General features: G+C 42.8%; 2 protein-coding genes across 3 annotated transcripts; one reads left to right on the top strand and one right to left on the bottom strand.

Moving 5' to 3' along the window:
• The first annotated feature begins 1,052 nt into the window (after nucleotides 1-1,052).
• Nucleotides 1,053-8,826, top strand: gtpbp2b (GTP binding protein 2b). The gene is made up of 12 exons (XM_083550274.1): nucleotides 1,053-1,415; nucleotides 3,012-3,038; nucleotides 3,130-3,314; nucleotides 3,868-3,976; nucleotides 4,057-4,254; nucleotides 4,469-4,643; nucleotides 4,923-5,142; nucleotides 5,234-5,369; nucleotides 5,542-5,600; nucleotides 6,042-6,213; nucleotides 6,379-6,543; nucleotides 6,652-8,826. The coding sequence occupies exons 1-12, from the start codon at nucleotides 1,236-1,238 to the stop codon at nucleotides 6,844-6,846; spliced, it is 1,821 nt and encodes a 606-aa protein (XP_083406400.1). The 5' UTR covers nucleotides 1,053-1,235; the 3' UTR covers nucleotides 6,847-8,826.
• A 1,101-nt stretch (nucleotides 8,827-9,927) lies between these two features.
• tp53bp2b (tumor protein p53 binding protein, 2b) lies at nucleotides 9,928-26,246 on the bottom strand. 2 transcript variants are annotated; one of them, XM_083550273.1, is made up of 18 exons: nucleotides 26,030-26,246; nucleotides 19,624-19,771; nucleotides 19,292-19,405; nucleotides 17,820-17,896; nucleotides 16,917-17,018; nucleotides 16,618-16,780; nucleotides 15,934-16,094; nucleotides 14,564-14,728; nucleotides 14,208-14,379; nucleotides 13,986-14,105; nucleotides 13,830-13,912; nucleotides 13,365-13,677; nucleotides 12,283-12,959; nucleotides 11,660-11,797; nucleotides 11,436-11,569; nucleotides 11,008-11,174; nucleotides 10,731-10,930; nucleotides 9,928-10,636 (listed from the first exon to the last, which is right to left on the bottom strand). In XM_083550273.1, exons 1-18 carry the CDS (start codon nucleotides 26,036-26,038, stop codon nucleotides 10,595-10,597), a joined length of 2,985 nt encoding a protein of 994 aa, XP_083406399.1. In that variant the 5' UTR covers nucleotides 26,039-26,246; the 3' UTR covers nucleotides 9,928-10,594. The 2 variants fall into 2 exon arrangements, with proteins under 2 accessions (XP_083406399.1, XP_083406398.1); XM_083550272.1 differs by lacking the exon at nucleotides 26,030-26,246 and adding an exon at nucleotides 21,198-21,221.
• Between the last annotated feature and the right edge of the window lie 1,670 nt (nucleotides 26,247-27,916).

The following is a 27,916-nucleotide window of genomic DNA, read 5'->3' on the forward strand; positions in this document are numbered from 1 at the left end:
TAAAGGCTTATGGTTGGCGTTGGGTTTTGTGTCATTGTTAATTACAGGCGATTTTCTGTCTCCCACAATGACTGCAGGCTTGTGGCCAGGTTTAGGCCTTATTTTCTGGTCAAATACTGTTATTTTTTCTGGCAGACATCTTGCCGTTAGGCTTGTACATGGATTCTGTTCTGTTCTGTTAAACTTCATCCGGTTTCCTGGCAGCCACAATGCTTAAAGCGCTTGTGCAACAATGACGGCTTGTTCTTGCTAGCTGCAGGTGTTATTACGTTAGCCATGCTGCATTCATTTGGGAACATGAACTCTATTTCATTTTTTTGACAGACTACTGCACTCACACTTTGGAGTGTTTCTCTCCTGTCAACATAAATTAACAAAAATCGCAAAAATGTTTGTTTCTGACTAAAGCTTATGGTTCATTCTTTCACATTCGCTGTTGATGTTAGTCATCTGATTGATCGAAAACTATTTCTGAGGTATTTATTTATTATAACTCATCTATTATTCTCTCCTACAGCTCCCCCGTTGATCTGAGATTATCCCTATGCGCCTTTGCATTTGTTCATACACAGCGGCCTTTTAAAGATAAAGATGTATATGTATTTTAAAAATAAAGATGTTCCTGCTGCTCACGCGCCATTCATTCCAGTTGGGCATCGTCAGGGGTTGGGACAGGGCTCTCAAACCCAGGACATTGGAGAATACAACAATGCTTCATTATTTTTTCTTCTTTACTTTCAGTACGTATTCTGAATCAGTGGTGCTGTTATGGCGGATTCAGGGCTTGTCAGGCATATGGGACCACCAGGACCTTAGAGGCCCCCAAATCTCCACTTTGTTATTATTCTACTGCGGTCGTCCAAGACACAGAAAAACGCTTGAAATGAAGAGAACAGACTTTTGGGAATAAATTAATACACAGTCATGGACAAAAAAAACATTAAAACGTAAGTCAGTGATTCTAATAGAGTTTAGGAGATCAGAGAAGGTTTTAATGGACCTGAAGGTCCACCACTGTGGAAATATTCAGTCCAATCTGGCAACCCCGAGCCGCCACAGCGCCGCATGCGCTGCATTAACGGTGTGTGTGTGTGCGCGCGCGCGTGCTCTCGGTACCAAAGCGTTTCGCCGTTACACCGAATGATATCAGTTTCAGCTTCCAGGACGCCGCTGAGGGAAAAGTGAATGAGTGAATAAAGGAAAGGGGACACGGCCCGAGTCCCGGCTTTGTGGAAATGCAGCCCGCTGAGCGCCGCGGTGACGCGGATGGAAAAGCGCGCGATCCCGGGCCCGGATCCTGTACAGAACACGGACCCAAGCGCAAATCCCGCAGCAGAAGGAACAGGAGGAGGAGGAGGGGGAAGAGACGGAGGTGCAAAAAGGCCAACGAGCCGCCGCCGTTTCTGCCCCCGGAGGTAAATTTCCAGCACTGGTGGGTTCCCATGGTGACATTAAAAACCAAAACAACCAAAAAACCCAAACCCGTTTATTCGCGTGAACGCGCGCGCAAAGAATTCGGCGCGTGACCTCAACGTTTCTGAGGCGATTTGTTTAAGCTTGTAGCATGGAAGGTAAATAATCTATAAATAACTCTAAAATATTACTATACATATAGTAAAAATATTACTATTACTATATAAAAAGAATACTATATACTATACTAAAAGAAAATAAAAGAAGTGAATAAAGAGAATACATAAACAGTTTGTTTATTATTTAGCAAATTATATACTAAATTACTAACTACCATTTAAAATTCAGTAATATTATACCATTTATTTTAGAAAATAAATATCGATATTAATATCGGTCATGTGACCCATCTGGTGCCGTCTGGACAGAACAGCGCACATGACCAGAACCACAAACCACACCAGATCCACAACTAGAAAGATAAATATTGATGCTGAATCATGTTAGATTTTGCCCTGATGCCCCTTTACACTGATTGGGCAGCCCAGTTCCTTAGCAATCAAATACTTTTTGGGGACATTTGAGGAGAAAAATGTTCCCCAGATCCTCTTACAATTAAATTCCTTCCCCACAGACAAAATATTCCTCAAGCAAGTGCTTCACCTGTCCCTAAAACAAGTACCTCCACCATTAAACCCATCGCATCTAAATACCCCATGGTCAAATGCCCTAAAATGAGAATACTCCATCCGCTCATATTTTCCAGATCCAAAAAACTAATGCCCCATAGATAAAGATATAAAAAAATTGCTAGATTTCCCAAACACAAATACCCCAACCATCAAAAAAGTTTAAAGCTCCAACATTTTAAATCATATACCCTTAGAGCCATAAGTCCCCAAGTACCCCATTGCCAAATGCCCCCAAACCAAAAATTCTTACACTTAAATTTTCCAAACCTAAATACCCCAACCACACAGCCAAATGCCCTACAACCAAATAACCCCACAACCTAACGTTTCAAAACATATACCCTTAGAGCATACGTCTCTAAGTACCCCATTATCAAATGCTCCAAAACCAAAAACTCATTTACATTTCCCAAACCTAAATACCCCATCCATAGCCAAATGCCTTAACACTAAAAAACCCCACAACCAAACAACTCAAATCATATACCCTTAGAGTCATATGTCCCTAAGCACCCCATTGTCAAATTTGGCAACACCAGAAATTCTTATTATTAAATTTTCCAAACCCAAATACCACAACCACAGCCGAATGTTTTAAACCATTCTAAAACCCAAGAACCCCATTGACAAATTCCCCAAAACCAAAACTCAAACACAACTCAAAAACCCAAAAGTGAATATCGCCACAGACAAATTACCCAAAACCAACCTCACACTTCGTATGGTCAAAAACTCGAATACCCCACAATCAAATTATCCTTCACAGCTCAGCCAAACAAGGACTCCACACCGAACTTTCTGGTGCAAAATGACGATTGTTACGAATGCAAGTGTGCTTTTAATTATTTTATTGTTTCAGCTTTATTTGTTTATTATCCCATAATAATTCCTTCTATTGTGTTTTAGGCCGAGGAGGGAAATATTGAGTACAAGGTACTGCATTTCTTAAAGTGTTGGAACTTGTAGAATTCATCCCGATTCTAATCAGCTCCCACACGATCTGAGACTTGTGTTCTGTGTTCAGCTGAAGCTGGTGAACCCGACGCAATACCGCTTCGAGCACTTGGCCACACAGCTGAAGTGGCGGCTGCAAGAGGGCCGCGGGGAGGCCGTCTACCAGATAGGCGTCGAGGACAATGGCCTGCTGGTGGGACTCACCGATAACGACATGAAGGCCTCCATAAACACCCTGCGCAGGATGGCTGAGAGGTACGGAGTCACCCTGATTCGCAGTCGTAGCCTTAATTCTAATTGACAGTTATTTGTAATGTTAGCAATGCGAATATAACCGTATAAGGGAATATGATATGCTATATAAGGTGATGAACTGGGTTGTTGGTCATTGGGTTTGTGTGTATTAAAGATCAACTTATAGTGGGTTTTACCGATACCGATAGGGCTGCTTCGGACTTGCCGATAACCGATTAATGCGATGAAAATGAAATGGATACTGAATAAAAACAAATGTAACACTCCATGTAAAATAGTACTGAAAAAAAAAAACTGTACTGGATCGCGTAAATGTGCTTATGCAACATAATTACATAATTAATAAATGATCAATAATAAATCTAAAGTAGCGCTCTCCGTGCAGCGCGCCGTCTCGCGTTTAAAAACAAACAGCGCGTGGCGTCAGCGAATCACCTCTAGAGGCCGCTCTTGTAATGACAGCGGACAGGCTAGCTAATAGTTCCAGCAGTCAACTACGGGTGGTGCAAAACGGATTATTCGGTTGACCTCTAGTATGTATATGTAATTGCAGAGTCGGTGCTGATATCACGCTCTTGAGAGAACGGGAAGTGGATTATGAGTCGGAAAAACCCCGTACAATCGCTGAGGTCCTTGTGAGGAAAGTTCCCGATAACCAGCAGGTCAGCGATCAAATGCACGTTAATTAAGAATTATTAAAAATCATCGGATTCTATCGAAAAACTGAGCATTTTATTTATAGTTTCTGGACCTGCGTGTGGCCGTGCTGGGGAACGTTGACTCGGGGAAGTCCACTCTCCTGGGTGTCCTGACGCAGGGCGAGCTAGATAACGGGCGAGGCCGAGCTCGTCTCAACCTGTTTCGGCACCTGCACGAAATCCAGACAGGACGCACCTCCAGCATCAGTTTCGAGATCCTCGGTTTTAATAGCAAAGGAGAGGTGAGACCTATGACGGATATTCACTTCGGATTGACCATAAAAATCAACTCTGACACTGCAAATCGCAGGTTTATATAAACGCACACGTTCTAATACGTGATCGTTTCTATAGTAACTGCTTCTATGAATATTATACAATAATTTATATTGAGGGGGGGATTATTAAGGACTCTCCAGTGTAAGTGTTTTGTAACAGTCAGAAATTGATTGGCAGGTGGTGAATTACAGCGAGTCTCGCACAGCAGAGGAGATCTGCGAGAGCTCGTCTAAAATGATTACCTTCATAGACCTGGCTGGCCATCACAAGTACCTAAAGACCACCATCTTTGGCCTGACCAGCTACTGCCCCGATTTTGCCATGCTGGTGGTGGGTGCAAACACAGGAATTGGTGAGTGAAGCTTTCGCGCCACATTTGTAACAAACGGTACCTTGAGTATGCAAAACCTGAGGGGAAGTTTTTACGGCAAAGAACTTCCAAGAACCGTATTCTGATCACTGCACACATTTATTAATGAATTGGTAAAAATGTATCATGCTGTATCACATTTTATCCACAAAACCGAGATATTAAAATCTTTCCAAAAAAGTCATCACCAGACCGAATGGTTAGCATCTCCTCACCTGCTAGAAGATTAACCCAGTGTGCCCCCCCCTTCCTGTTGGTCAGCGGGCACCACGCGGGAGCACCTTGGTCTGGCTCTGGCGCTGAAGGTGCCAGTGTTCGTGGTGGTCAGTAAGGTGGACGTGTGTGTGGGCGGCGCTGTCCAGAAGACTGTGCGCCAGTTAGAAAGACTGCTCAAGCTGCCCGGCTGCAACAAGGTTCCCATGCTGATCTCCAATCGCGACGACGCCGTCACCGCCGCCCAGCGCTTCGCCCAGTCCTCCAGGTACACGCTAAATACACGTTTATTATACACACCAGTATTTACAAAGCGATATTTATCGTCTGGGACTCTTCTGTATTTTTTTTGGGTGCAGCATCACGCCGATCTTCACGCTGTCAAGTGTTTCAGGGGAGAATCTGGATCTGCTGAAAGTTTTCTTCAACATTCTGCCGCCCCTCAGCAACAGCAAAGAGCAGGAGGAGCTCATGCAGCAGCTCACTGAGTTCCAGGTACACACACACACCTGCTATATTTACCCAACAACTTACTATACAATGATTTTGCAACTTTATTATAAGCATGTAACACACATATCGAGAAATTTAGCTGTGTGTAACACAAAAATAGGTATTTATTTGTTTTGTTTCTTTTTAACTGTTTTGAGGTGTCTGTGTGTTACAGGTTGATGAGATCTACAGTGTGCCTGATGTAGGGACAGTTGTGGGAGGAACACTATACAGGTAAGGGCCACTCCCACACACCTTTTTGCGCCACCCCCTCACACTATGGGTTTCAGGTGTCTTTCCCAACATCCAGTTCATTTAGTGAGTTAAAGTTCGTTATAGTTTGTTATTGTCATATCAATGTAAACTAATCTGTCACAGTAAACGATCTGTTACAACAAGAGCGAATAAAAGCAAATAAAAACAATCTTTAACAACCAACACAAATAAAAATGGTCACAATGCAAGAAAATTGTCTTAAACAAAAGCAAACAAAAATAATTTTATTGGCACTAGTTTTCGTTTAAACAAATCGTTTTTGTTGTTTAAAAAAAACCCAAGAACATAAAGATGTGTACTGTTTAAACAGTGTGTCCCTGTAAAGGTTTTTCTGTGTGTGTGTGTGTGTGTGTGTGTGTGTGTGTGTGTGTGTGTGTGTGTGTGTGTGTGTGTGCACAGCGGTGTGTGTCGTGAAGGAGACCGCTTGGTGGTGGGGCCTACAGATGAGGGGAAGTTCCTGTGCTTGAAGGTGTGCAGCATGCAAAGGAACCGCTCGGCCTGCAGGGTTCTCCGAGCCGGACAGGCGGCCACGCTGGCACTCGGCAACTTCGACCGCTTGCTGCTACGCAAGGTGAACGTTCACGTGTAGCTACTGCTATGTGCAAAGGTTTATACACTCTAATAACTGTTAGATTTGTTTTAGTTATGAGTCCTTAATTAAACGTAGCACTTGTTTTGTGTGTGTGTGTGTGTGTGTGTGTGTGTGTGTGTGTGTGTGTGTGTGTGTGTGTGTTAGGGCATGGTTATGGTGAGTCCTAAGATGAACCCTACGATCTGCTGGCAGTTTGAGGCGGCCATCGTGCTGCTGTTTCACGCCAAGACGTTCCGCAGTGGTTTCCAGGTCACGGTCCATGTAGGAAATGTTCGGCAGACGGCCACGGTGGAGTGTTTACTCGGCAAGGTGGGCGTGGCCATTTTGCCTTCTCGTCACTAGCTCGTTGGGGAAGCGGGTGTGGTCGTGCAGCGGGTTTAGATGATAAACGAGAGCATTTGCGTGCGTGTTTTGCAGGAAGAGCTGCGCACCGGCGAGGGGGCTGTCGTGTGTTTCCGCTTCCTGAAGCACCCCGAGTACCTGCGCGTCGGCGCCAAGCTGCTGTTCCGAGAGGGCGTGACCAAGGGCATCGGTCATGTGACCCATCTGGTGCCGTCTGGACAGAACAGCGCACATGACCAGAACCACAAACCACACCAGATCCACAACTAGAAAGATAGAGATAAAGCATGCATATTAATGATGTGTCGATGGAAACATTTACATTTTACCTATTTATCAGATAGTTTGGGGCGGGTTTCCAGTTCAGGTGACACGAATTGAAACTTTAGCTACAAATACTCTTAAACCAACAAAACCTTTCAGCGAATTCACACTCTGGCACGCTCACTCCTGATTGGCTGACAAGCTGTGATTATGCAGAAATCTTTGAATGAAAACGTATGCCCTGGGTACTATGTAATAACGTTTAACTGTAACCATGACAACAGGCTTTTTTTGTTGTTGTTTTTGTTTGCCGTTGCACAGCCAAACAAAATTGTAGGAACTATTTATAAGCTACAGAGATATTAACCAATGAGACCGTTGTTGCCGTAACAACGATGTTATCCAGAAAGATAGCTATGTATTATAAGGAGGTGAAACATATACCGAATGTGTGATTTAGTGAAGAGTATAGACGTTTTAGGGTGTGTGGTTTGGGCACATCCACAGTGGCCTAATTCTCCTGTACGGCCTTAACCATGTGGTTTTTGTGTCACGTCCACTATGACCTAATTATGGTGTGTGCTTTGGAACACGTCCATGGTCCTAATGTCCTTAATTCTTCTCTCTAGTGTTTACTTGCCCCATACAGTGAAATAGATTTGGGCACAACCATGGTCTTCATAACAACACTTTACATTACAGTTTATATGGCGAATTATTTCCATGTGATTTGGGACACGACCACAGCTCGCCTGATTCTGTGTTTATTTGCCTTATATAGTGAATAAGAGTGTGCGGTTCGGGACAGTAATGATCCGGATTGTGTGACTTTAGTACGACTGGAATGTAATGGCGTCTGTGATCTGGTTAAGGACACGTCCATGCTAGAATCACAATGAGATATTTCTGACAGTTTCATCAGACCTACGACGTGCGGTTTAGGACACGTCTGCTGTGGACCAGCAACAGAGTATAACGGCGTTTATGCGGCTCGTACAGAGACCCAATAATGAGTAAACACAATGCGTAGGTCACTACCCCCAGGACCCCTAGACGGTGCTTTAGTGTGATGTTGAATGAGAAACACAACCTTTATGCACAAACCGTTCACGATGGAAAAGAGGACGAGGACGGCAGCAGAACAGTGCACGAGTCACCTGTAGGTTGCGAAGGTAAAATATTCCAGATCATTTCTATGAACTGCATTTGGCAAATGTTCCATAATTAATTGTTAGTATAATTTTGTTGCACAATCGCTTACACACAGCACTAGGCATTTTCAAACATAAATGTGTAATATTTACGTAAAAACTCGCCTACATGGACATCTTTTCGACATTATTTTGTGTGCAGGATTCAAGAAACGATACGTGTTATGTGATGGATGGATGCACGGTGCATGTAGGGGGGCGTGGCCTCAGTAACCCAGCAGCAAGTGTGTGCTGTGTGCAGGTGATTGACGAATTCGGAAGTAGAATCTCAACTAAAATTGCATTAAATCTGGAGGTTTTAACTGAAATTATCCTGCAAGATTTGTTTATCTCAACTACATTTCAGTCATTTTGTCAATTCCCAGTTTATTGCCATTTAATTCCCATTTCCAGTTTTGAAAATTCCCAGGATTTTGCAAACCTACTTGTAGGAAAACGTAAAGGGAAAAGTGAAAAGGAAAAATCATTGAGATTTTGCTTTTTGAATATATATTTTTGAAAATAGCGCTAGACGCGACATCTTGAAGGGGTTTTAATTTTGCGTAATTTTCAATGCCAGATTGTAAAACTGTAACTCTGTGATTGATTGATTTCTTTTTTGTTAGACATGATGCGCTTTATATTAGGGCTATCAGTTGCTTTTTGAACAGAATTATCTCCCATTTTTGTTTTATTCTCCCAACTTCTGGAGTAACACGTCTGTCTGGTTTTTCAGTAAAGTATTGTTTGTATATACATAATTGAATATTCAAATGATATAAAGTGGCTGTGAAAAGTGCGGTCTTTAATGGTTTTTGAAAGACACATGCATGTTCGATTTAACATACTATTTCATTTAAAGTGTGGAAGATTTACTTTTACCCAACAAAGTTATAAATAACACACGTATATTTGAAAAATCCTCCTTTAGCACGAATTACAGTGTTACACACACTCAGCATCCGGACACTTCGTCTCTCGAAACAGCTGAAATTCCAGCTGAAATGTTTTGCTGTTCTACGCAATTCCACGGTAGTCAACACTCCAGACGACCTTTTGCACTCTAATAACGCTTTCAGAGCTTGGAGACAGAATTGCATTGTGTTGAAGTATGAAAAGGTTGCCATGTTGGTTCAGGATTCCTTTCACTTTCAAGTCTCCAACCTTCCCTGCTTCAAAACAACCCCAAACTCGTCCACCTCCTTGTTTGACTGTGGGGGGTTTATGTGTGTTTCTTCTGTTTCTTCGAGTTTTTTTCATAGAAACAAATGGAAAATGCATGTGTTTCAAAACAAAACAGAAAACACTTTGTATTTCCACGCTTTTCACAGGCACTGTATAATTATTGAAAGCAAAATAACGTTTCTCTCTTCAGGAAGTCGGTCTCAAAACCGGTTTGATCGAGTTTCAGCAGAGCGGGACGTTTCGCGGACATTTTCCTGTGCATGCCGTTGCGTTTTTGTGTTGTGCTGCTTCCTGACGTTTGGCGCAATTTATCAACAAATATTGTACTTTGTAGCCTCCTCGCTTTTGCACCCGGTGTTTATGATGCGTGTTTTTGTGACGTGTACCATTTTTTATTTATTTATTTATCCACTTGTTCACATTTCGTCTCGTGGGGCCTACGGCACAGAGATTCCACATTTCACAGGAAATCTGCGTCTGTGTGACGTGCCCTGTATTTCAAAACACAACTAGGTTTAAAGTAATAAAGAGATGTTTTACTGTGAACCAAGGTTGAATCTTGTGGAGCAGTCACATCCAGAATTATTGGCACCCTTGGTAAAGAAAAGAAAAAAGCTTACACTGCGAAAAATACGAGATTTAATATAAAGGTTGAAGTCGTATATATAAGTCGTATTATATATATTACATAAATAAATGTGAGAGTGCAATGTTTAAATACAAAGTCTTATTTATTTTCGAACAAGATTTGAACAAGTCATTCGTTCTAATCCGCAGCATTGAGCACCATAGTGGTTATTAATTTTTTGATGAAAGATGATAATTTTCAGCAGAAAAGATGATAATCCAGATTTCTCATTAAACTGGTTAAACGTAAACAGCATAAGGGGAAAATAAAAGTGCCATGACATAGACATTCTGATTCGGTCTAAGTGTAGGTGGAGCTTGAGCTCATTTCAGGCTTATGATATCGCCGTAATCGCTTTCTAGCAAGCGTGACAGAAAGGCATGGGTTGGTGGTCACATGATCAAGTTTGGCGGGAGATACTGGGACGTAGTTATAAACGAACGCGCCACTGCGCGTAGATAAACCTGTACAAATAACTTAAAAGCTGTGCAAATAATCCGATCCTGTAATACATTCACATTCTAGAAAGGCTAGGAAGAGTGCGGACAGTCATCCGATGTAGCTATGAAAAAAATCCTTCTTTGTGCTTCTGAAAATAATGCATGAATGAAAAATAGTTTGAAGCTCAAGAATGCACCATTGTGTAGAGAAGAAGCACTTGGTAGTGTCTTGTGTCTTTCAGCCATTTTCAGTGCGCACTAAAACAGGGCACGTTGGTTGGATTGGGGCTGAACCATGGCGAGAGAGAGGTTCAGGCTAAGCTCCTCTGTCTGGGCTTGATCCTCAGGTACAGCTGAAAAGGGGACAATAAGATAATATTAAGCTCTGAAGTGTGTAAAATCATCACGAAAATCACAGCGTGGCGAGTTTATACATAATCTACACACCCCGAGGAGGTTGCGTGGGACGTAACCTTCGTTGTCTGCACACCGCGCCCACCACCACTCGCACTCGTCTCCATCCTCATGCCTAAGCACAGTCATGCAGTCGCCCTCGCTGAAGGACAGCTCGTCAGCGTGCTCGGCCTCGTAGTCCCACAGAGCGTACACAATACCGCGGTTCATCACCCCCATCTTCTCCTGGACGCCTACACAGACAAAAACGTTCTCAGTACACTTGTGAGGTTGTCCTTTGAAACTTAACCGTAAATGTACAATCACTTACCATAGAGGAACTGTGAGCACTGGGCGTATCCCTCCTCCAGCTCCTCGCACTTCTCCGCCGCCGTCTGCATGTCGCTGTAAGTGGCGGCAAACACGGCCGCGCCCGATTCCACCAGGAACTTGCACACCTGAACGTTGTTGCAGGAAGCGGCGCAGTGCAGGGGCGTCCTACAGAGGGAGCAAGAAATATTGATGTGGAAACAGAAATAGAGGATAGACTGAGAGTAAAACAAAAGGCCAAGGTACAGATAGAAAACTGGGAGGGATTCTGTTGTGTTGAATTAAATGCCCCCCCCCCCGAATTTTTTTAAATAACAGTAGCTGCTAAGCAAAGTGACGACAGCTTGACCTGCAAAAGTAGGGCATCGTGGATGAAGCTTGAGATTTAAACGTTCAATAATTTAGCTTTGAAGTGAAAAAAAAAATTACCATCCGTCGCTGTCGGCAGCATTGACGTTGACTCCGAACTGAACCAGGAACTTAACGATCTCCGTATGTCCTGCACACACCGCGTTGTGGAGCGCCGTGATGCCCTCGTCGTTGGGCAAGCTGGGGTCCTCCACCTGCCCAGAGACACAACGCAATTTGTTGAGTTATAGATTAATTTGAATCTTAAATAATTATAATGTAGCTGAGCCAGTTCTTCTCCTCACTTCGTAGATGATCCTCTGCACCAGGTCGTATTCGCCCTCTAGTGAAGCGTCCAGCAGGAGGGCCAGTGGATTGAAGCGCACCCGCATGCCATGGCTTATTCGCTCTGAACCAGCCTTCCGCAGGTTCGTTCTCTTCCCCTGCAGAAAAAAAAGATCAAGTAAAGAAGAACTAACAAGCAAAACAAGCTAGCGTCATTCCAACTCCATCCTAACATTCGGCTTCTGTTATTGGCTTGAGCCTGAGGTAAAATTATCTTTCAAATTATATTATTGCAGACTTGGGAACACCTTCAAACAGAGAAAATGAAAAAAAGTTTTTTTTTTAGTTCCATTTATGTTGCTGCAGACTGACATGGCAGCCATTCTGGATAAGGAAAAATATTCACATGCCCACTAGATGGCGCTGTTGTTCAAAATTTGTCGGGATAACAAGCGATTAAGAAAAAAAAAAAAAAACAGAACTGCCAAAGCTTTCCTAACTGTTGAAACAAATTTATCCATTAAGTCTTATTGTCTTAGTTTGTCTTGAAAATGTTTTATTCACCAACTTTCAGCCTGGACTAACAGACCTGTAGGAGCATTTTAAAGGGGAAATTTGAAATGGAGTCAAAAATAATACGTACCAGCAGCATTGTGACCTGTCCAGTGACCTCTGGTGCCTTCATGCCTATGTCCTCTTCCTCTTCTTGCCTATTCTGGTTACCTGCGCTGGGATATGGGGGCGGAGGATATGGAGGGTATTCCTCAGCTGGTACTGTGCCACCCGCTTCCTGCTCATCCTCCTCTTTGGTATCATTTCTTTTGCTCGGTCCTGCAGCAGAGGAACGTGGTGGAAGCGGAGGTGGAGTCTGAGCTTCCTCCTCTTCTTCCTTATCCATATCGGACGCCTTTTGAGGTTCCCCCGACAGTCTGCCTGTGTCTTCGACGGCCCCCACAATGCCTTCCGGCATCTCCATGGCTGCCAGTGTGGTCTTCTGGTAAAGAAGCTTCTGGATGTTGGGTCCGCCAGGTCCCTCGGGCTCCGTGATGGAGCTGCGCTTCTTTAGTGGGCGTGGCGCGTGCTGCAGCCGTCTGCGTGGTGTCTCCAGGTCAGCCTCATTCTGCATGCGATGCTGGTGCATTAGGAACGGTAGCAGCTTGGTGGGACTCAGTGGGCGCGGTGCTCGATCTGACTCTGTGCCCTCGCTGTTCGCCTGGTCCACCTGATCAGGTTCGAGGTTGCTTGCTTTCTCATTGTAGCCGCTGTCCTGTGAGTGAGACTGCTGCCCTCTGCTGGACGGGATGACCGGTTTTCCATAGACTAAAAAAAAATCCACTAGTGATCAGGGTTTATAACAATACATTTTCTACTGTAGTAGTACAAATTAGCATCACATTCGCATCACAGGTTTGTAGTAGCCACTTATTACTTTAGAGACACGTCTCGAACTGTTGCTTTAATAGTATTGGCTTTATTAGCCATAATATAAATGTTTAGTATGCGTATTTTAGTTACAGTGTCTACTAAACAGAGGTATTGTTAACTATTTGTTTCACATGTTGCCAGGTATTTACATACTCCTCTACTCTGCAACAATATGCAAAACACACTGTCTATCAGGAAGTCTGGGTCTCTCTTTTACACACTCTGGCTGTATCTCTGGCTTAAATTTAGCCGCATCTTTATATTTTATTCAGGGTTAAAGATTGCATTAGTGACGCTCACCCCTTGGCTGTGAGCGTGTCAGGGTGCTCTGGCCCTGGTACCCCTTAGCCAGTGAGCTCTGCTGCGTGTACATGGAGTAGATGGAGCTGGCTGCCAGCGTCTGAGGTTTCTGAATGGTGGGTCCTTTGCTTGCCGAGCCCTCCACGCTGAAGGGTCTTACGGTGGCCGCAGGCATCGGTGCCTTCGGGAGGTGGGGGGTCTGCTGTTGGGATGGTCTGGCTTTGCCTGGAAACGTGCCAGTGGAGAAGCAGGGGAAGCCAGACTGGCCTGGTTTGGGCTTGATGGGGACCGGAGGTGGCACTTTACCTCCAACCTAATCAGACACAAGTTTGATAGTTTTAGCCGAAAGAATTTCCTTCGAATGTGAAATAACCAATAGTTACTCGAGTGATTATGAAAAATGGGTGTGGTCTGTCGAGAATAACAGGTCTGTGTTAATTAGGTGTGTTTGTGTGTATGCCTTACCTGGCCATTGTTTAAGAGGTCCTCATTGCTCTGATTCTTCCGTAAGGGAAGTGGCGGCAGCGGCTTCTGATCTGCCTCGGCATCTAACACGTGAAGAACGCGCTTAACGTCACACGTCTATAGATGATGACTAGCATGTGGAGTGCGAGTGCTCACCTTTCTCCATGCAGCTGTAGCTGCTCATACGAGGCAGAGTCGAGGCATAACCTCGCTGTGACCCCCCAACTACGCTGTTTTCACAACTCGCAGTCCATTCAGACAGCTTGGATATTTTACCTGGGTGGGAGAAGAAAAGGAAAAAGGGGATAAGCAAGTGGTAAAGAATCAAGAGGTTTGGTACACATATACATTGTGTAAGGGTTTTGTGTGTGTGTGTACCGGTGGCCTTGGTAAGCGGTTTGGGCAGTGTGCTAGTGCCATCCGGATATGCCGGCTTCACCAGGACGTCCTTTTTAGGAGGAAGTGGCGGAGCAGGAGACTGAATGTACGGGCCGACGGCGGCAATTCTGGATGGGACCGAGGGAGGATGAGAGCTCTGCCCATCACCCGACTGCCATAGTGATAAAAGACCCAGAGTTTTGCTTTTGAGTATTTAAAATAACATGTCTTCCATCAACATGGTGGCAAAGTAGATATATAAGGTAACGAGGTAGATAATGGATAGCCTTTATTTTAAAAGATGTCTGAAAGTTGTAACCGTATTATCTGATCATCAGCTCGATCCTGTCACTCACAGGCAGGTTTTCTTTCTGCTGCAGAGCTGCTTTCTTCTTCCACAGTCTCTGGCGCAGTTCTGCCAGACGTCGCTCCATCCCAGCTACTTCCTGTGTGCGCTTGTTCAGACACTCCTTCTGCTGATGGAGCTTCACGCTCTGCTCCTGGTTCAGCTTGTTCCTCAGCTTCAGGGGAACAACAGAGTCGTAGTTAGTCAGCCTTATTTACTTAGCTCCTCCCACAAAAACATTTATGAAGATTATAGCAGATTATTTTAAATTGATTCACAACTGTGTCTGTTTTTAATCAACCTCCCATCCATCCATCTACAGTATCTATAATCCATCCATCCATCAGTTTGTCTGTTGACCCAACTATTTTAAGATCAATATACCAGTATTATATTATAATATATCCGTTTATATGCGCTCACTATCCACCCAACCATTCATCCATCCATCCATCCATCCATCCATCCATCCATCCATCCATCCATTAATCCGTCATCTACCTAATTCTTTTCCTGGTACCTACAAATCAGCCAATCCATTTCTATGCACACATCCATTTATTTATCTACTGGTATTTGATCATCCTGCTTTTCTTGTATCTATCAAACCAACCATCCATCACACATTCATCCATCCAACCATCCATCCATTCACCAGCATCATTATTAAGCTATTAATTTAGCTACTTCTCCACCTAGTCATCACATCTTTCTTCCAGCTGTCTACTGGTCTGTCTTTCTATATAATCATCTCTCCATCTCGCATGCTGACATCCATCCATCCATCCATCCATCCATCCATCCAACCATCCATCTTTTCTCATCAAGCCATTTATGTACAGTGGTACCCCGCTTATCGATCTTAATCCGTTCCTTAAAACCGGTCGAAATACGAAAAGGTTGAAGAGCGAATGTACATGCAATATACAATATACACGCACTAAATTGTTATATTGACCGCTAAATAACACTTTATTGTTCACAAACCGAAGTTGAATTTACGATAGATGCTCTCTCCACGAAGGCTGAGGCGAGACTGGGATGATCCTTTCCCTAGCTCCACGTGGGTCGGGGTAAAAAAAGGTAGATAAGCGGGCACTTGGTCGTTCATCGGGCGCAAAGTTCAGTCGAAAATCTGTTCGCTAAGCGAAAAGGTCGATGTCCGAGCCGGTCGATAAGCGCGGTACCACTGTATTTTCTTTATATTAGTTTATCCATTTCTATCTGCACAGATACACATCCACCCTGCTTTCTTTATCTATTTAACTGTTTCTCGATTTTCTATCCATCCTCTAATCCATCCATCCACCCAGTCATCTATCCATCCATATATCCAAATATATGTCTACCCATGCATATTTCCATCAGAACAACAGGCACCTGAAGCTCTTTGTAAAGTCTCTCGAGTTCAGTGATTTCGTCCAGTTTGCCGCTGCGTAACGTCTCAAGCTGTTTGCTCAACTCCTCCACCCTGGACACGGCCATGAGCAGTTCCCTCTGCTTCTGCTGGAACAGACCGTTCATTTGCTCGATCTCCTCCACTACAGACACGGAGAGAAAAGATCGACAGTGAGTGAGAGTTTTTACTAATCAGCTCTCTCTTCGGCTCATCAGCTCTAAAGCTCATTGTGGCATTTTTTTCTTTCGAGTCGTGGCCAAGCCTCATTGATATCGCTATTAGCACAAAACTACAATGCTAATAGCGGTCTGTGCTGCCAGACAAACTTCCTGAACTTTTTTTTTTTTTAGCTTTGCAGATTACCACATACATTTTTTAAAATTATTTTTGTGGTTTATGCAACATCAGCAAATGATAAATATAAATCAGACACAAATACACAATACAGGCTTCTCACAGGTTCTGTGATTATTTGAGTAAAGTTCTTCACTTTTAAGAAAATTTCCATTTTTCTTTAATTCCATCCATCCATCCATCCATACATCCATCCATCCATCCATCCATCCATTTATCCATCCATCCATCCATCCATCCATCCATCCATCCTTTAAGGTTTCTCCCAGAGCGACTGACATTAACACTTGAGCAGAAAAACAAGTTCTGACCCAGTTTGCTGTTGCTGAGTCGCTTCTGCTCCACCTGACCCTTGAGAGCCCGAACACGCCGTAGTTTGGCCTCCTGGTTCTCAGCGTTCTCACGCAACAGCCGCAGTTTCTCCTGCTCATGCTGCTGCTGCTCCTGCATCTTTAAGAAGCGAAGACGCTGCTCCTAAACATTTTTTTTAATCCCACAAAATCGTAGATGTTAACGTCTGCAGTTGGTGAATGATAAAGAGATCACAGCTGTTGTTACAGCCAGTCTGTATTAATGTTATGATGCCCTTTCAGAGGGGAAAAAGCTTCACCTTGGAGGCCAGAACCTGCTGCTGAGCATTGATCTGCTGCTGCTGCCGGGACGCCATCTCATGCAGCTCTGTGAGGCTGATGTCCATAGGAGGAGGAACCATCTAGAAAAACAAGTGCCTTTAATGTTATAGCAGTGTTTTGTAACACATCTGAATCAGAGTTCTTTTGGCATTGGAGAACTAAGATTTGTCTTCAAAGATTTAACCCCATGAGACGTCTCTGAAAAAGTATTTCACATAGAAAAAGCGGAAAACAAGGTAAGAGTTTAGCTCATGGGGTTAAAGTTTAATTTAAGGTTTAGATTTGTGAAAATGTCAATTACCTTTGGCAATTAAAGATGTTTTGTGAGGGAAGCCAGTATTTCTCCATAAATCTAGCATCTTATTTTTTTTTTACAACATGGAAAAGTGACTCCCAGAGATGTCTCCAAAAATTGAACTCACAACGATGTAATAACACTTTGCGAAATGACTTTTTGTTTTTACACACAATCACAAGTCTCACAATTTTCATCAGTCTGTATTGCTAGCAAGTTAATACCTGTTATCCATTTAAACTATCCGTCTATAAGCTAATAACTAATCTTAGCTACACAATTTACATACGGAAACTCCCTAATATCGGCTAGACAATTCATATTAGCCTGGAAGGTTCCTAGCTAGCAAGAAAATACACTGTCCTGTCTGTTCTTGTTAGCCAGGACCTAATTTATAAAGCAGCTAGCATTAATGTTACTAGCTAGTACTTAATGATGCGTTCATTTTAGTTTATTGTGCATTTAAAACCTTGAACAATGACCCTAAGATTAGGCTACCTAACATGGCTAGCTAGGTAATTTTGGTCCTAAGATGCTAGCTAGGAACTGATTAAATGGATTGCTAGTGAAACGATTTCACACTTACCCCATTTTCAAGGTGAGTCTCACTTGTGGCTTTTAGCATGTTCCTCTTTAGTGAGAGCGCTGGGCCTCTGGGAGGACCTGACAACACACACACACACACACACACACACACACCGGCAGTTTAATGACACTAATTAAGTATAGCTAATGAGAAACATTGTGAAACATTGTGCTGTCCGGTTCATTAAGTCTCCAGAATCGTATACATCTCAATCATCTCCATCATCATCATCATCATAAATATTTAATAATGAGTGTCTTACAACCAAAAGAGATGATGGGCATATTTACACTGAAACCAGGCCTTTGTGTCTTAATGAAGCCACAAAATCTCTTGCAGAAACCCAACACCTCACACACACACACACACACACACACACACACACACGTTCAGCTGACTATCCCTATGACGACCTTCCATTCACACGTTTGCTAATGCAGCTAATTAATTCGATGCTACACATCCAGCCAAAACGTTTCTCTCTTTTCCTTTCTTTTCCAATTTTTTTCTTAAATGCAGGGTTTTTTTTTGTGGGGACCTTCCAAATGTCCCCCACAAACTCAAAACTGTCATCCTTGTGAGGACTACATCAAGATGTTTAATCATACACCCAAACCAACACACACACACACACACACACACACACACACACACACACTCTGGGTTGTGTCAGGACTCGAGTAGTGTATATGCAAGGACTTTTAGACAATTACCCTTATTTTCAGGGAGAAAAAACCCACAAACACACACAGGAGCATAATAATGAGGTGTAATTCATTAATATTAACTGTGTGTGTGTGTGTGTGTGTGTGTGTGTGTTTGTGAGCATGAACACACGCACACAATTCAAAGCGTGTCCTCATCCTAGACAGGTCATACAGGAACGTTGGCTTAATGCCCCACTGACACTCATTGTGAGTGTGTGTGTGTGTGTGTGTGTGTGTTAAATCCCACTGTGCCAAGCAAAAGAAATTGGAATATAACCCTGCTGGCCAAGCAGAATATTTTGGGCGCTCACAGCCCATGCGTTTAATGTCACATTTCTTTGGCACTCTGTGTGTGTGAGGGGGAAGGGGGAGTGTTTCTGGACCAATGTATTTTGAAGGTGTAGGAATAAACATGTTCTATTGTAATTTCCTGAAAAGGTCCACAAATCTCGTGAAATCTCCATTTCCTTAAATAGATAAGAATTAGAACCCAGTCAGTATTTTAAGAGCAGGTACGGTATCTCTGAGCTCCGAGCATCGGCTCCATGCTGTCTGGCGAGCGAGGAGGCGTAGCACAACGTAATGCTTGAACTAACATCAGATGCATGCCATCACATCAAGCTGTGTATGTTTTTGTGTGTTAAAAAAATAAAAAACATCCTGCTGTCCTTTCCTGCTACTGATATTCAACATATCTCTCTCTATTTCTGTCTGTTCATCCATCTTATTTCATCCGCCTGTTTTTTCTCTCTCTCTCTTTCTCACCTGTGTCATGACCGGGCGCTCGCTCGTGACGAAGGACGAAGCGGACCTCAGACCTCTGCTGCCCCCAGCGCTGCAGCAGCTCCATCATCCTCTCGCCGTCATCAACCACTCGCTCTGTTCCAGAAAACGGCACAAAGCGGAGATTACATCTAGACCACACGCTGTACTGTAGATTTAATATTTTATATATTTCACATTCTAATCCAGAATCTTCGTAATATAACATCAGACCATTAGCATTGTTGTGTGCAAGTTGATTCACCGATATCCCTGATCTGAAGAGTAAACATATTGTTCATGTGATAACAAAAATGTCCTCTTCATGTCCTGACCTGATCCTCTCCAGCTCTCGGCCAGGTAGCAGTCGGTCTCTCCAGGTTCCTTACACACATCCACCACGTCCCGGCACAGGGTCTCAGGAGTTACAGGCACCTCGGTGAAGTGCTTCTCGCTGTTGCTGAGGTACACGGTAAGAAACATCTGTTGCGCACAGAAACAAAAATCATATAATTCATATTTTTTAAATGATATATATTTCTGCAAAATTGTTTAAGGTCCAACTGATGGTTTTGGGTTGTCATTCCACATTTGTTACATTCCACATTTAGCCCCCATTTCCTTTCATAATAACATCCACTCTTCCAAATAAATAAAAAAGTCAGCACGTGGCATCATTGATTTGCCTTTAGAGGCCACTCTTGTACTGTATTACGCAACCCGGAAAAACTATCGGTAGGGATTTTTGCCTATAGCTGATAGTTCCGATTAATCAGCGAAACTGATGAATCGATCAACCTCTAGTCCCAATATTTTTGGCATTATGGTGTATTACGAGAGCTACATATCAAATCTCTAGGGCACATTTTTAAATAGTCATCCATAACATGTACTGTGAAAATGCTTCCTAGTTCTCCAATCATATCTCAGTCACGTTTCTGTCCTGCCTCGCTGCCACTCTGTTCCTAAGCAGCAGCATACAGCTAAAAAAAACTGTGGAGTTCTCTCTTGGCTTTAGACGGAGAAGCACAGATGGATGCCGAGAGGCTCCGGACCCAAAAATAAAACGCTGATGGGAGGACGGGATATGTCACTGAAGATGGAACATAAGGGGTGGGGGTGGGGGGGTGGGTAGCAGTTGGTAAGTGATTTTCTGAAGGGGGTGACAAGGGTTTAAAAAATTCTCATCGGGGGAGAACAAACAGAAATATCTTTGGATGGGATTTGGATCTGACCGTGCCGGCTCGTACAGAGACACCGCTGTTCGAGTGCGAAGTGTGCATGTTAGCACGGCAGATGGGCGTTCGTTAGGGGGGATTTACGGCTACACGCTGCTTTACCTGAGTCTCACGCTTACAGGACACCTGCAGTTCTGTTTTCTATTTCCATACATTTTATGTAAATAAGGGGGGGAAAAACAATGACGGAGAAAAGCAGGAATGATAAAAATGCGGAGAAAATATCTAGATCCACACCACAGCTATATTCCCAGGGGTGCAACTGCACATTTGTTGAGAGGTTTGCAAGATCATCATTGGTACCCCCTCCCCCTTGCAAAAAAAGAGGGGTAAATACATGAATAAATAGACTACATGCAATGACAGCCTCTCATCAGCAGCACTCCTATACACTGCATATACTGCAGACCCCATTTGTGGGTATTACCTCTTCGGATGAATAAAAGAAAAGGATTAATTCATATTTGTACCCCTGTGAAACAGGTAGTCATGATTGAAACAAGTAAGTCCAAACATCCAATTGTACAACTTCTGACCAATCAGAATCCAGAATTCAATTTGATGTATATGTAAAAAAAAGATCATGTTACATTACTAATGTGCTACTAAACAAATACGCATCCAATAACACACACTCTATCGCCTATCTGTGTCCAAAAATCTATATTTACGTTAAGCATGAGGGGACTTTTTCTATGTTACCGTCTGCCTTTCCATGAAAAAATAAATCCCCGAGCTCGGATTAAATCTTTCCGGTACAATTTCAGCATTACCGCCTTCGAAACCCGAGGCACCAGGCTACAAGCCTAAAGGGGCTAAATGTTTTTGTGGAGAATTTCCGCCTCAGAATACATCCCCTGCTATCGTTCAGACATCCTGTTGTGTTTAAGGGCAGGCTGGGACTTCCTGTCCTCAAAAAAAAAAAAAAAAAACCCAAATAGAACTAGCAGCAGCGCAATTATAAAATGCCAAAAATATTGGGACACCTGCCTTTTCCATGCATCGCTTGAACCAAGAGAATCAAAAAGTTTCCAACATGATGCACAAAGCCAGCTGCATGATGATATGATTTACAAGGGTTGGAGTCAAAGATCTCACCCACACCAGTACCAAATTTGACTAACACCCTTTTACTGAATCTCCACAAAATCTAGTGGAACATCTTCCCAGAAAAGTGAAGGTTACACAAAATTCTGTCCATATAGTGTGTTTATACACACCTCACCATCAGCCACAACTTTGAAACCACCTGCCCACCCAAGGTTCCCCAAGGCATCCCATTTTTCTTGCTTTCTACACATCAAGTGTTTCATAAGACCTGATCCTCAAAATAAATTCCTGACAACCGAAATCCCCCTGGGCCATTAGAGAGAGTGTTCAAAGTGATACTCGCTCAACCGTTGCCTATTTTGTTATACCATCTTAACATCTTAACAACACAAGTCATTTCCTGGGCAAACAAAAATAAATGCAGATGAGGATCTGATCCACACTCGCATGTCGCCCGTTCACGCACCATTTACGTCGCTCACACTAACGCCCATAAATGGACAAGAAACATCAACTCGGCTTTTAAAAAAAAAATAACGCCGTGAAGCAAAACAGCAGAAAGCTCGTGACTCATCGGGTCGCTGTTGACACAGCAGCGGGAGGCAGGCGCGAAGGTGACGAGGCCTGTTTGAATAGTCAAAACTGCATCACGGGAAACGAGGACACAAGAGCACGTCTATATTTACTACCACGTTTCCTCATTCTGTGGCTTTTCGGGGAAACCCTAAATTTAAAATAATATATCTGAGCTGATTCCAATGTCAATGAATCACCTTCCAACCAATCAGAATCCAGAATAAAATCGAGGCAAGTGTAAAACTCTCTTGTCATGGATCCTATTTTTTTTTTCCTATGCTAAAAATAGGCTAATTGGGCCTCATTTCTGCATTTAGGTTGCTCATTAGCGCACATAGAAAGAACACACACTTACAACCTACTTACTTCAACCCACCAACTTCCCAATATAATCACGGGTATGGATATTCAGAATGCATACTTTTAGACTTTGACATGCTTTATTTCTTAAAAGAAAAATTGTCATATGATGAATGACATCATTAGGCTATAATCGATTACGGTCCGTCACTGTATCAACACGGAATCGTCCACATCGCAATGCAGCATACATAGAAATGATCAATTTAAATACCCCTTCTGGATGAGCCTCGTTGGCTGTTGCAACACTGCTCTTACAGAAGATGTTACCCCCTTGTGACCAATCAGAATCCGGAAATTCAGCATCGCTTTGGTCTATACCGGCAAAAAGTCTTTGTTGCTTTTTTTCACCGATGTGAATTCAGGACGAAGAAATTCTACAGCTAGGCAAACAACAGGAACGCAACGTCAATAATTGAAGGCAAATGAGAATCTGTACAACACGGGCTTCCAAAGCGTTCCGACTGAGGTATCATGTGTCTTCATTTGGTAATTTCACGGATTGGTCAACGATTTCAGTCAATGAATCTCTAATTAACTAATAGGGATTTACAGTATGGATTGTGGCTAATAATCTGAGCTTGTGTGTATGGGTGTGTGTCACAAGAAAGCTCCTGTCACTCTGTTTGTGTAAGTGGGTGTATGGGTGTGTGTCTGACCATATGGTCCTTAGACAGAATGGACACACACACACACACACACACACACACACACACACACACACACACACACACACACACACACACACACTATCACATGACAGGGGGTTACCCTGGTACCCTGCTGACCTCTAAAAGGTTTACTCTCTGTGGAGGAGAAATGAGATTACTGCTCCATTTCAGAGCCTGCAATTCATAACAAGCGCTCGTTCCCTAACAGCAGCCGTAAAAAAAATCGGAACATATTTCAGACAGTGCCCCTTTAACAAATACAGTTAAGCGACTTGTTCAAGTGGCAGCGCTTCGGCTTAAGCCCACGACCTTATGATCAGTAAGCCAGAGCCTCAACCACTGAACCGTAGAGCTACAAGTTATACACCTGTTGGAATTCGTGTTCACGCTAGAAAAAGGAGACAGGCAAGAGCTAAATTTGGGCTTTAAAACACCAAAAACACAGAAAATAATACCCGCTCAAACACCGACACAATCGAACTTTGTCGATCATTGGAAAAAATAAGGCATCTCACAAATTTGTACATCCTGGCAACGTCCCAACGTATTGTAGCGCATATACACTGCTACGTTTGCTTGGCGTGCACAATTGAGAAGTATCGCTATCGTCATCGTGAGATCGACAAAATTGCAGGTCAAACCATCGTACCCTGGGGAAAAAGAAGAAGAGGATTTTTGGTTACAGCTGTGACTACACGACAGGCTAGTCAGCTGGGCTAATATTAGCTAGCTAATAAGCAAAGCTAATCATGTCGAGTGTATTACAGTGTAGGAATTTACACAGCCATGGGTATGTCCCTGAATCACCAGGAATGTTAGTATTTTCCTCTGGAATATGTCAAATACAAATACTGAGATAACACTCTAGCATCATCACATAGGATAGATGGATAGCGTCTGAGCGCAGGCTCGGTCTTGTGGCATGAGAGTTTGCGAGTCTGTCAGGGTAAAGACCAAATGTGTGATGCGAGTAACATAAGACTTGTGGAATTTTCCACAACAGCACACACACACACACACACACACACACACACACACACACACACACACACACATATATATATATATATATATATATATTGTACACAACACATACACACACACACACACACACACACACACACACACACACACAGGATTTCCAAAGCACCTATAATGAGTGAATAAAAAAAAACTCTTCTCGGCGAACTGAAAAAAAAGGGTTAAATTCTCCTATGAAAGGCAGGTTTCCGTGGTTACTGTTGCCATGGAGACGCGGCCTGTCGCACGCGGCAACACTGGTGCTAGGCAGAGCGGGGCTTCTGCGACAAAAGATCGTGCTACTTCAAGAAACACACACACACACACCGTATTCCTGTCATGTTCGTCGTACCGAGGCACGTGTTTAATCAACAACATTGCTGAGTGGAAGAAATGCCTCCGTTACAACGACCTTTGTGCTGAGGCAGGTTCAGGGAGAGTCGTGTTACCTTGATCTAATCCGTCTCGTGTACCCTCAACTGCCAAATCATGCTCATTAGGCTCCATGCAACATCCTCGGCCCGGCTGCTCAGCTTCCTCTGGGGAACTAGCGACAATGCGAAATGTATTTTCAGGGTCAGGATGTCGACTGGAAAACAATAGGCGGTAGTTCTCTGAATGGCATTCGGCACGGAAAAGCTGACGGCCGCTCAAAACAATGGGCTTCAGACCGCACGAAACGGAACTGTGTGTCGATACACACTCTGAGAAAAAAGAGTACTGTGCTGTACTTTTCCTAGTTGGTGCACTGGTACCGTCAATCATTTGTAGCTTTACCATAAGAATTCGATCGTTTTAGAAAATGATGTAGTGACACCACATTATTATCTCTCAGTTGCTTTAAGTAGAAAACAACCAGGGAATTTCAGAAATCTGAAATTTATATTGGCTCAAATGGGAAGTATGTAATGTGTCCTCCCCTATAAGGCTCTAAAGCACTAAAGGTGTTCTTCGTTACCGACGCACTCTGTATGAAGTATGGGGTCTTTGAGCAGATTGCCTTTCTATAATTAACCCGGGCGTGCGGGGACTTGCGCGAAAAACCAATCAGACAAAATCCAGATCCGGAAAAGGGGAGCTTATGTAAGAAGTAAGTCGCCTGGGAACTGTTTACTCTGAACTCTGCTACAGTCAAAAAATCCCCCCGCATTCGGGAGCATTAGGATGAATAATGTGTTCGGTTGGTATATTAACAAAGGTTTGTGGACACCTGAGCGTAAGATTGGTGCTTCTTTTTAAACATCCCATTCCACATTTAGTTCGCTGTTTTGAGAACACCCACTCTTCTGAGATGTTCCATTAAATTCCACAATTGTGTTAGTAAAGTGTACTGATATAGGTGAGGTGAGGAGGCCTAGGGTGCAGTCGGCGTTCACATTCATCCCAATTGGGCTCCTGCATCAGTTCTATACAATTGTGTGCCTCCAACTTTGTGGTTTCAGTTTGAGGAGGAACCACATACAGGTGACAAACTCAGGTGTCCAAATCCCTTTTCCTACAGCACGATTAGTAATAATCGTACAAGACTAATAGTATCAACCAAAATGATCTGCATTTCGATTGATATCGATATCACCAATATATCAAAATCGATATCAATACGATGTCTACAGCCGATATCGCGCACCCCTGAACTACAGGTTCCCCTGTCCAACAACTAGAAGCAGCCCGTGACAGGATGTGTATTCACACCCAAGCTGATAAAACACGGGTATTTCCAATCCACACACATACACACTTAAGATTCAGACCGAATGCTAAAACCGGCGCGTCATTTTTTTATTCCTGAATTGTTACCTCCCGCGAGCGGTTCCGTTAACACTCACCGGCATCATATTGGCAGTCGTGAAGAATCCAGAGCTCCTTCTGATCCTTGTGGTAGTCCCACACACTGTGTGTGTGTGTGTGTGTGTGTGTGTGTGTGTGTGTTTGCGGTCCGGGCGACCAGCTCGCTCGCGCACCTGCGCACCGTCTTCCGTACGTGTGTGTGTGCGCGCGTGTGTGTATTGTATGGCGTATTACTCCGTGATCTCTCTCTCTCTCTCTCTCTCTCTCTCTCTCTCTCTCTCTCCCTCTCTCTCTCTTTCCTTAATGCTCTCCGCCTTTACAAACCTGTTGCAGTACTTGTAAAAAAAAAAAAAAAAAAAATTCTCTAAAGGTTTCTCACAAACACACACACGCTCACTCACTCACGCTCGCGCTACCGGATCCAAGCGCCCACCTTGCACCGGAGGCGCGCGCAGCCGCAAAAATCCGAGCGCTCGCGATCCTCCTTCTCCTCCTCCGTTTATATATTTATATCATATAGATTCTCCGCCCGTGGCTCAAACGTTCTCTGAAGTGGGCGTGCTCTTGTATGCAAATGAGAAAGCTGCGCGTCGTGACGTCACAACCCAATTTCTCTGCTTAACGAATACATTTTGTACTGAAAACGCAGTGTTGGAAGAATGGGCGTGGCGCTCACTGAGTAGACACGGAATTGTGGGCGTGCTGTAGCCACTTATAGCTGTTTTATTTAGTCATAAATTGTTATACCGCTCTTCCGTTTTCAACATACAGCACTAAATCCGTATTTCCCTTCCCTCTTCCCTCAACCTTCTTCCTCCATCCTTGGAGACTCGTGACTGATGGAGCGTAAATACGGACACAGCGGGTCGAGTTTTCTCTTCATCTATGGATACGTGTTCGCCCAGCGATTAAACACTAGAACCCACTACTTTATAAAGCGTTTAGACTTTAATCAGTGTCGGAAAAACACTTTTTTATAGAATCGATATGTTTCTTATATGTTTTTATTGCATGTACTATGGGTTTTCCCTCAATCTTATTATTATTATTAACAATAACAAAAGTTCTTCTTCTTCTTCATGTTTCTCGAAGAATCCTTCTACCATAAAAACTGGTAACTGTTAAAACCACTGCTGGTTTACTGAAATACAGAATCACTGTAATGGAAATTCTTTAACACATGGACACAGAATTATAGAAAAATGACGAATAAATACATACATTAATAAATAAATTAGGACAAATAAATAAATGTCGAAACGTGTAAGTAAAGATATAAATACATGAAGAAAATATATACATTGTAAATAAATAAATAAATAAATATATATATATATATATATATATATATATATATATATATATATATATATATATATATATATATATATATATATATATATCAAAAACTAAAATATAAATAAATGTAGAAATACAGAGAAATAATAAATAAATGAATACATACAGAAAAACAGATAAATGTGTAAATCAATACATAATTAAAAGTAATAAATACAGTAATAAATACATTTATAAAGAAAGAAAGAATGTAGACAAAATGTATACCTAAATAAATACAGTTAATTTATGTAATAATAAATAAATACATACATTTATTTAATTATACCTTTTTTATTTACCAAATTTAATTAGTTATTTTATTAATTAATTTATTCATTATTTCATTTTCCCTCCTCCGGTTGCTAAGCCACTGTTGCTATGTGTGAGGGGAAATGGGCGGGGTTTATATGACAGACTCGAACCCTATTGGCTGATGTGGAAAGCGCGTGCAGAGAAACTTTTGGAAATAAAGTCAAACTTTTCAAAATGGCGGCGTTCACTTACATGGTATACACACACACACACACACACGCACACACAGGGATTGAGTTTGTCATCGCGTTTTCCCCTTCACGAAAAAAGAC

This window comes from Silurus aristotelis (genome assembly GCF_946808225.1).
Source record: "Silurus aristotelis genome assembly, chromosome: 9".
NCBI classification, from domain to species: domain Eukaryota; kingdom Metazoa; phylum Chordata; class Actinopteri; order Siluriformes; family Siluridae; genus Silurus; species Silurus aristotelis.

Bases quoted from the DNA above. Each gene is read 5' to 3' on its own strand.
- gtpbp2b (XM_083550274.1), top strand. From the start codon at position 1,236: ATGCAGCCCGCTGAGCGCCGCGGTGACGCGGATGGAAAAGCGCGCGAT. The intron at 1,416-3,011 runs GTAAATTTCCAG...ATTGTGTTTTAG, and splicing joins CGCCGTTTCTGCCCCCGGAG to GCCGAGGAGGGAAATATTGA. The intron at 5,143-5,233 runs GTACACGCTAAA...TTTTGGGTGCAG, and splicing joins CGCTTCGCCCAGTCCTCCAG to CATCACGCCGATCTTCACGC.
- tp53bp2b (XM_083550273.1), bottom strand. The intron at 13,678-13,829 runs GTAAGGCATACA...GTGTCTGATTAG, and splicing joins ACCTCTTAAACAATGGCCAG to GTTGGAGGTAAAGTGCCACC. The intron at 10,637-10,730 runs GTGTGTAGATTA...TCCCCTTTTCAG, and splicing joins TCCCACGCAACCTCCTCGGG to CTGTACCTGAGGATCAAGCC.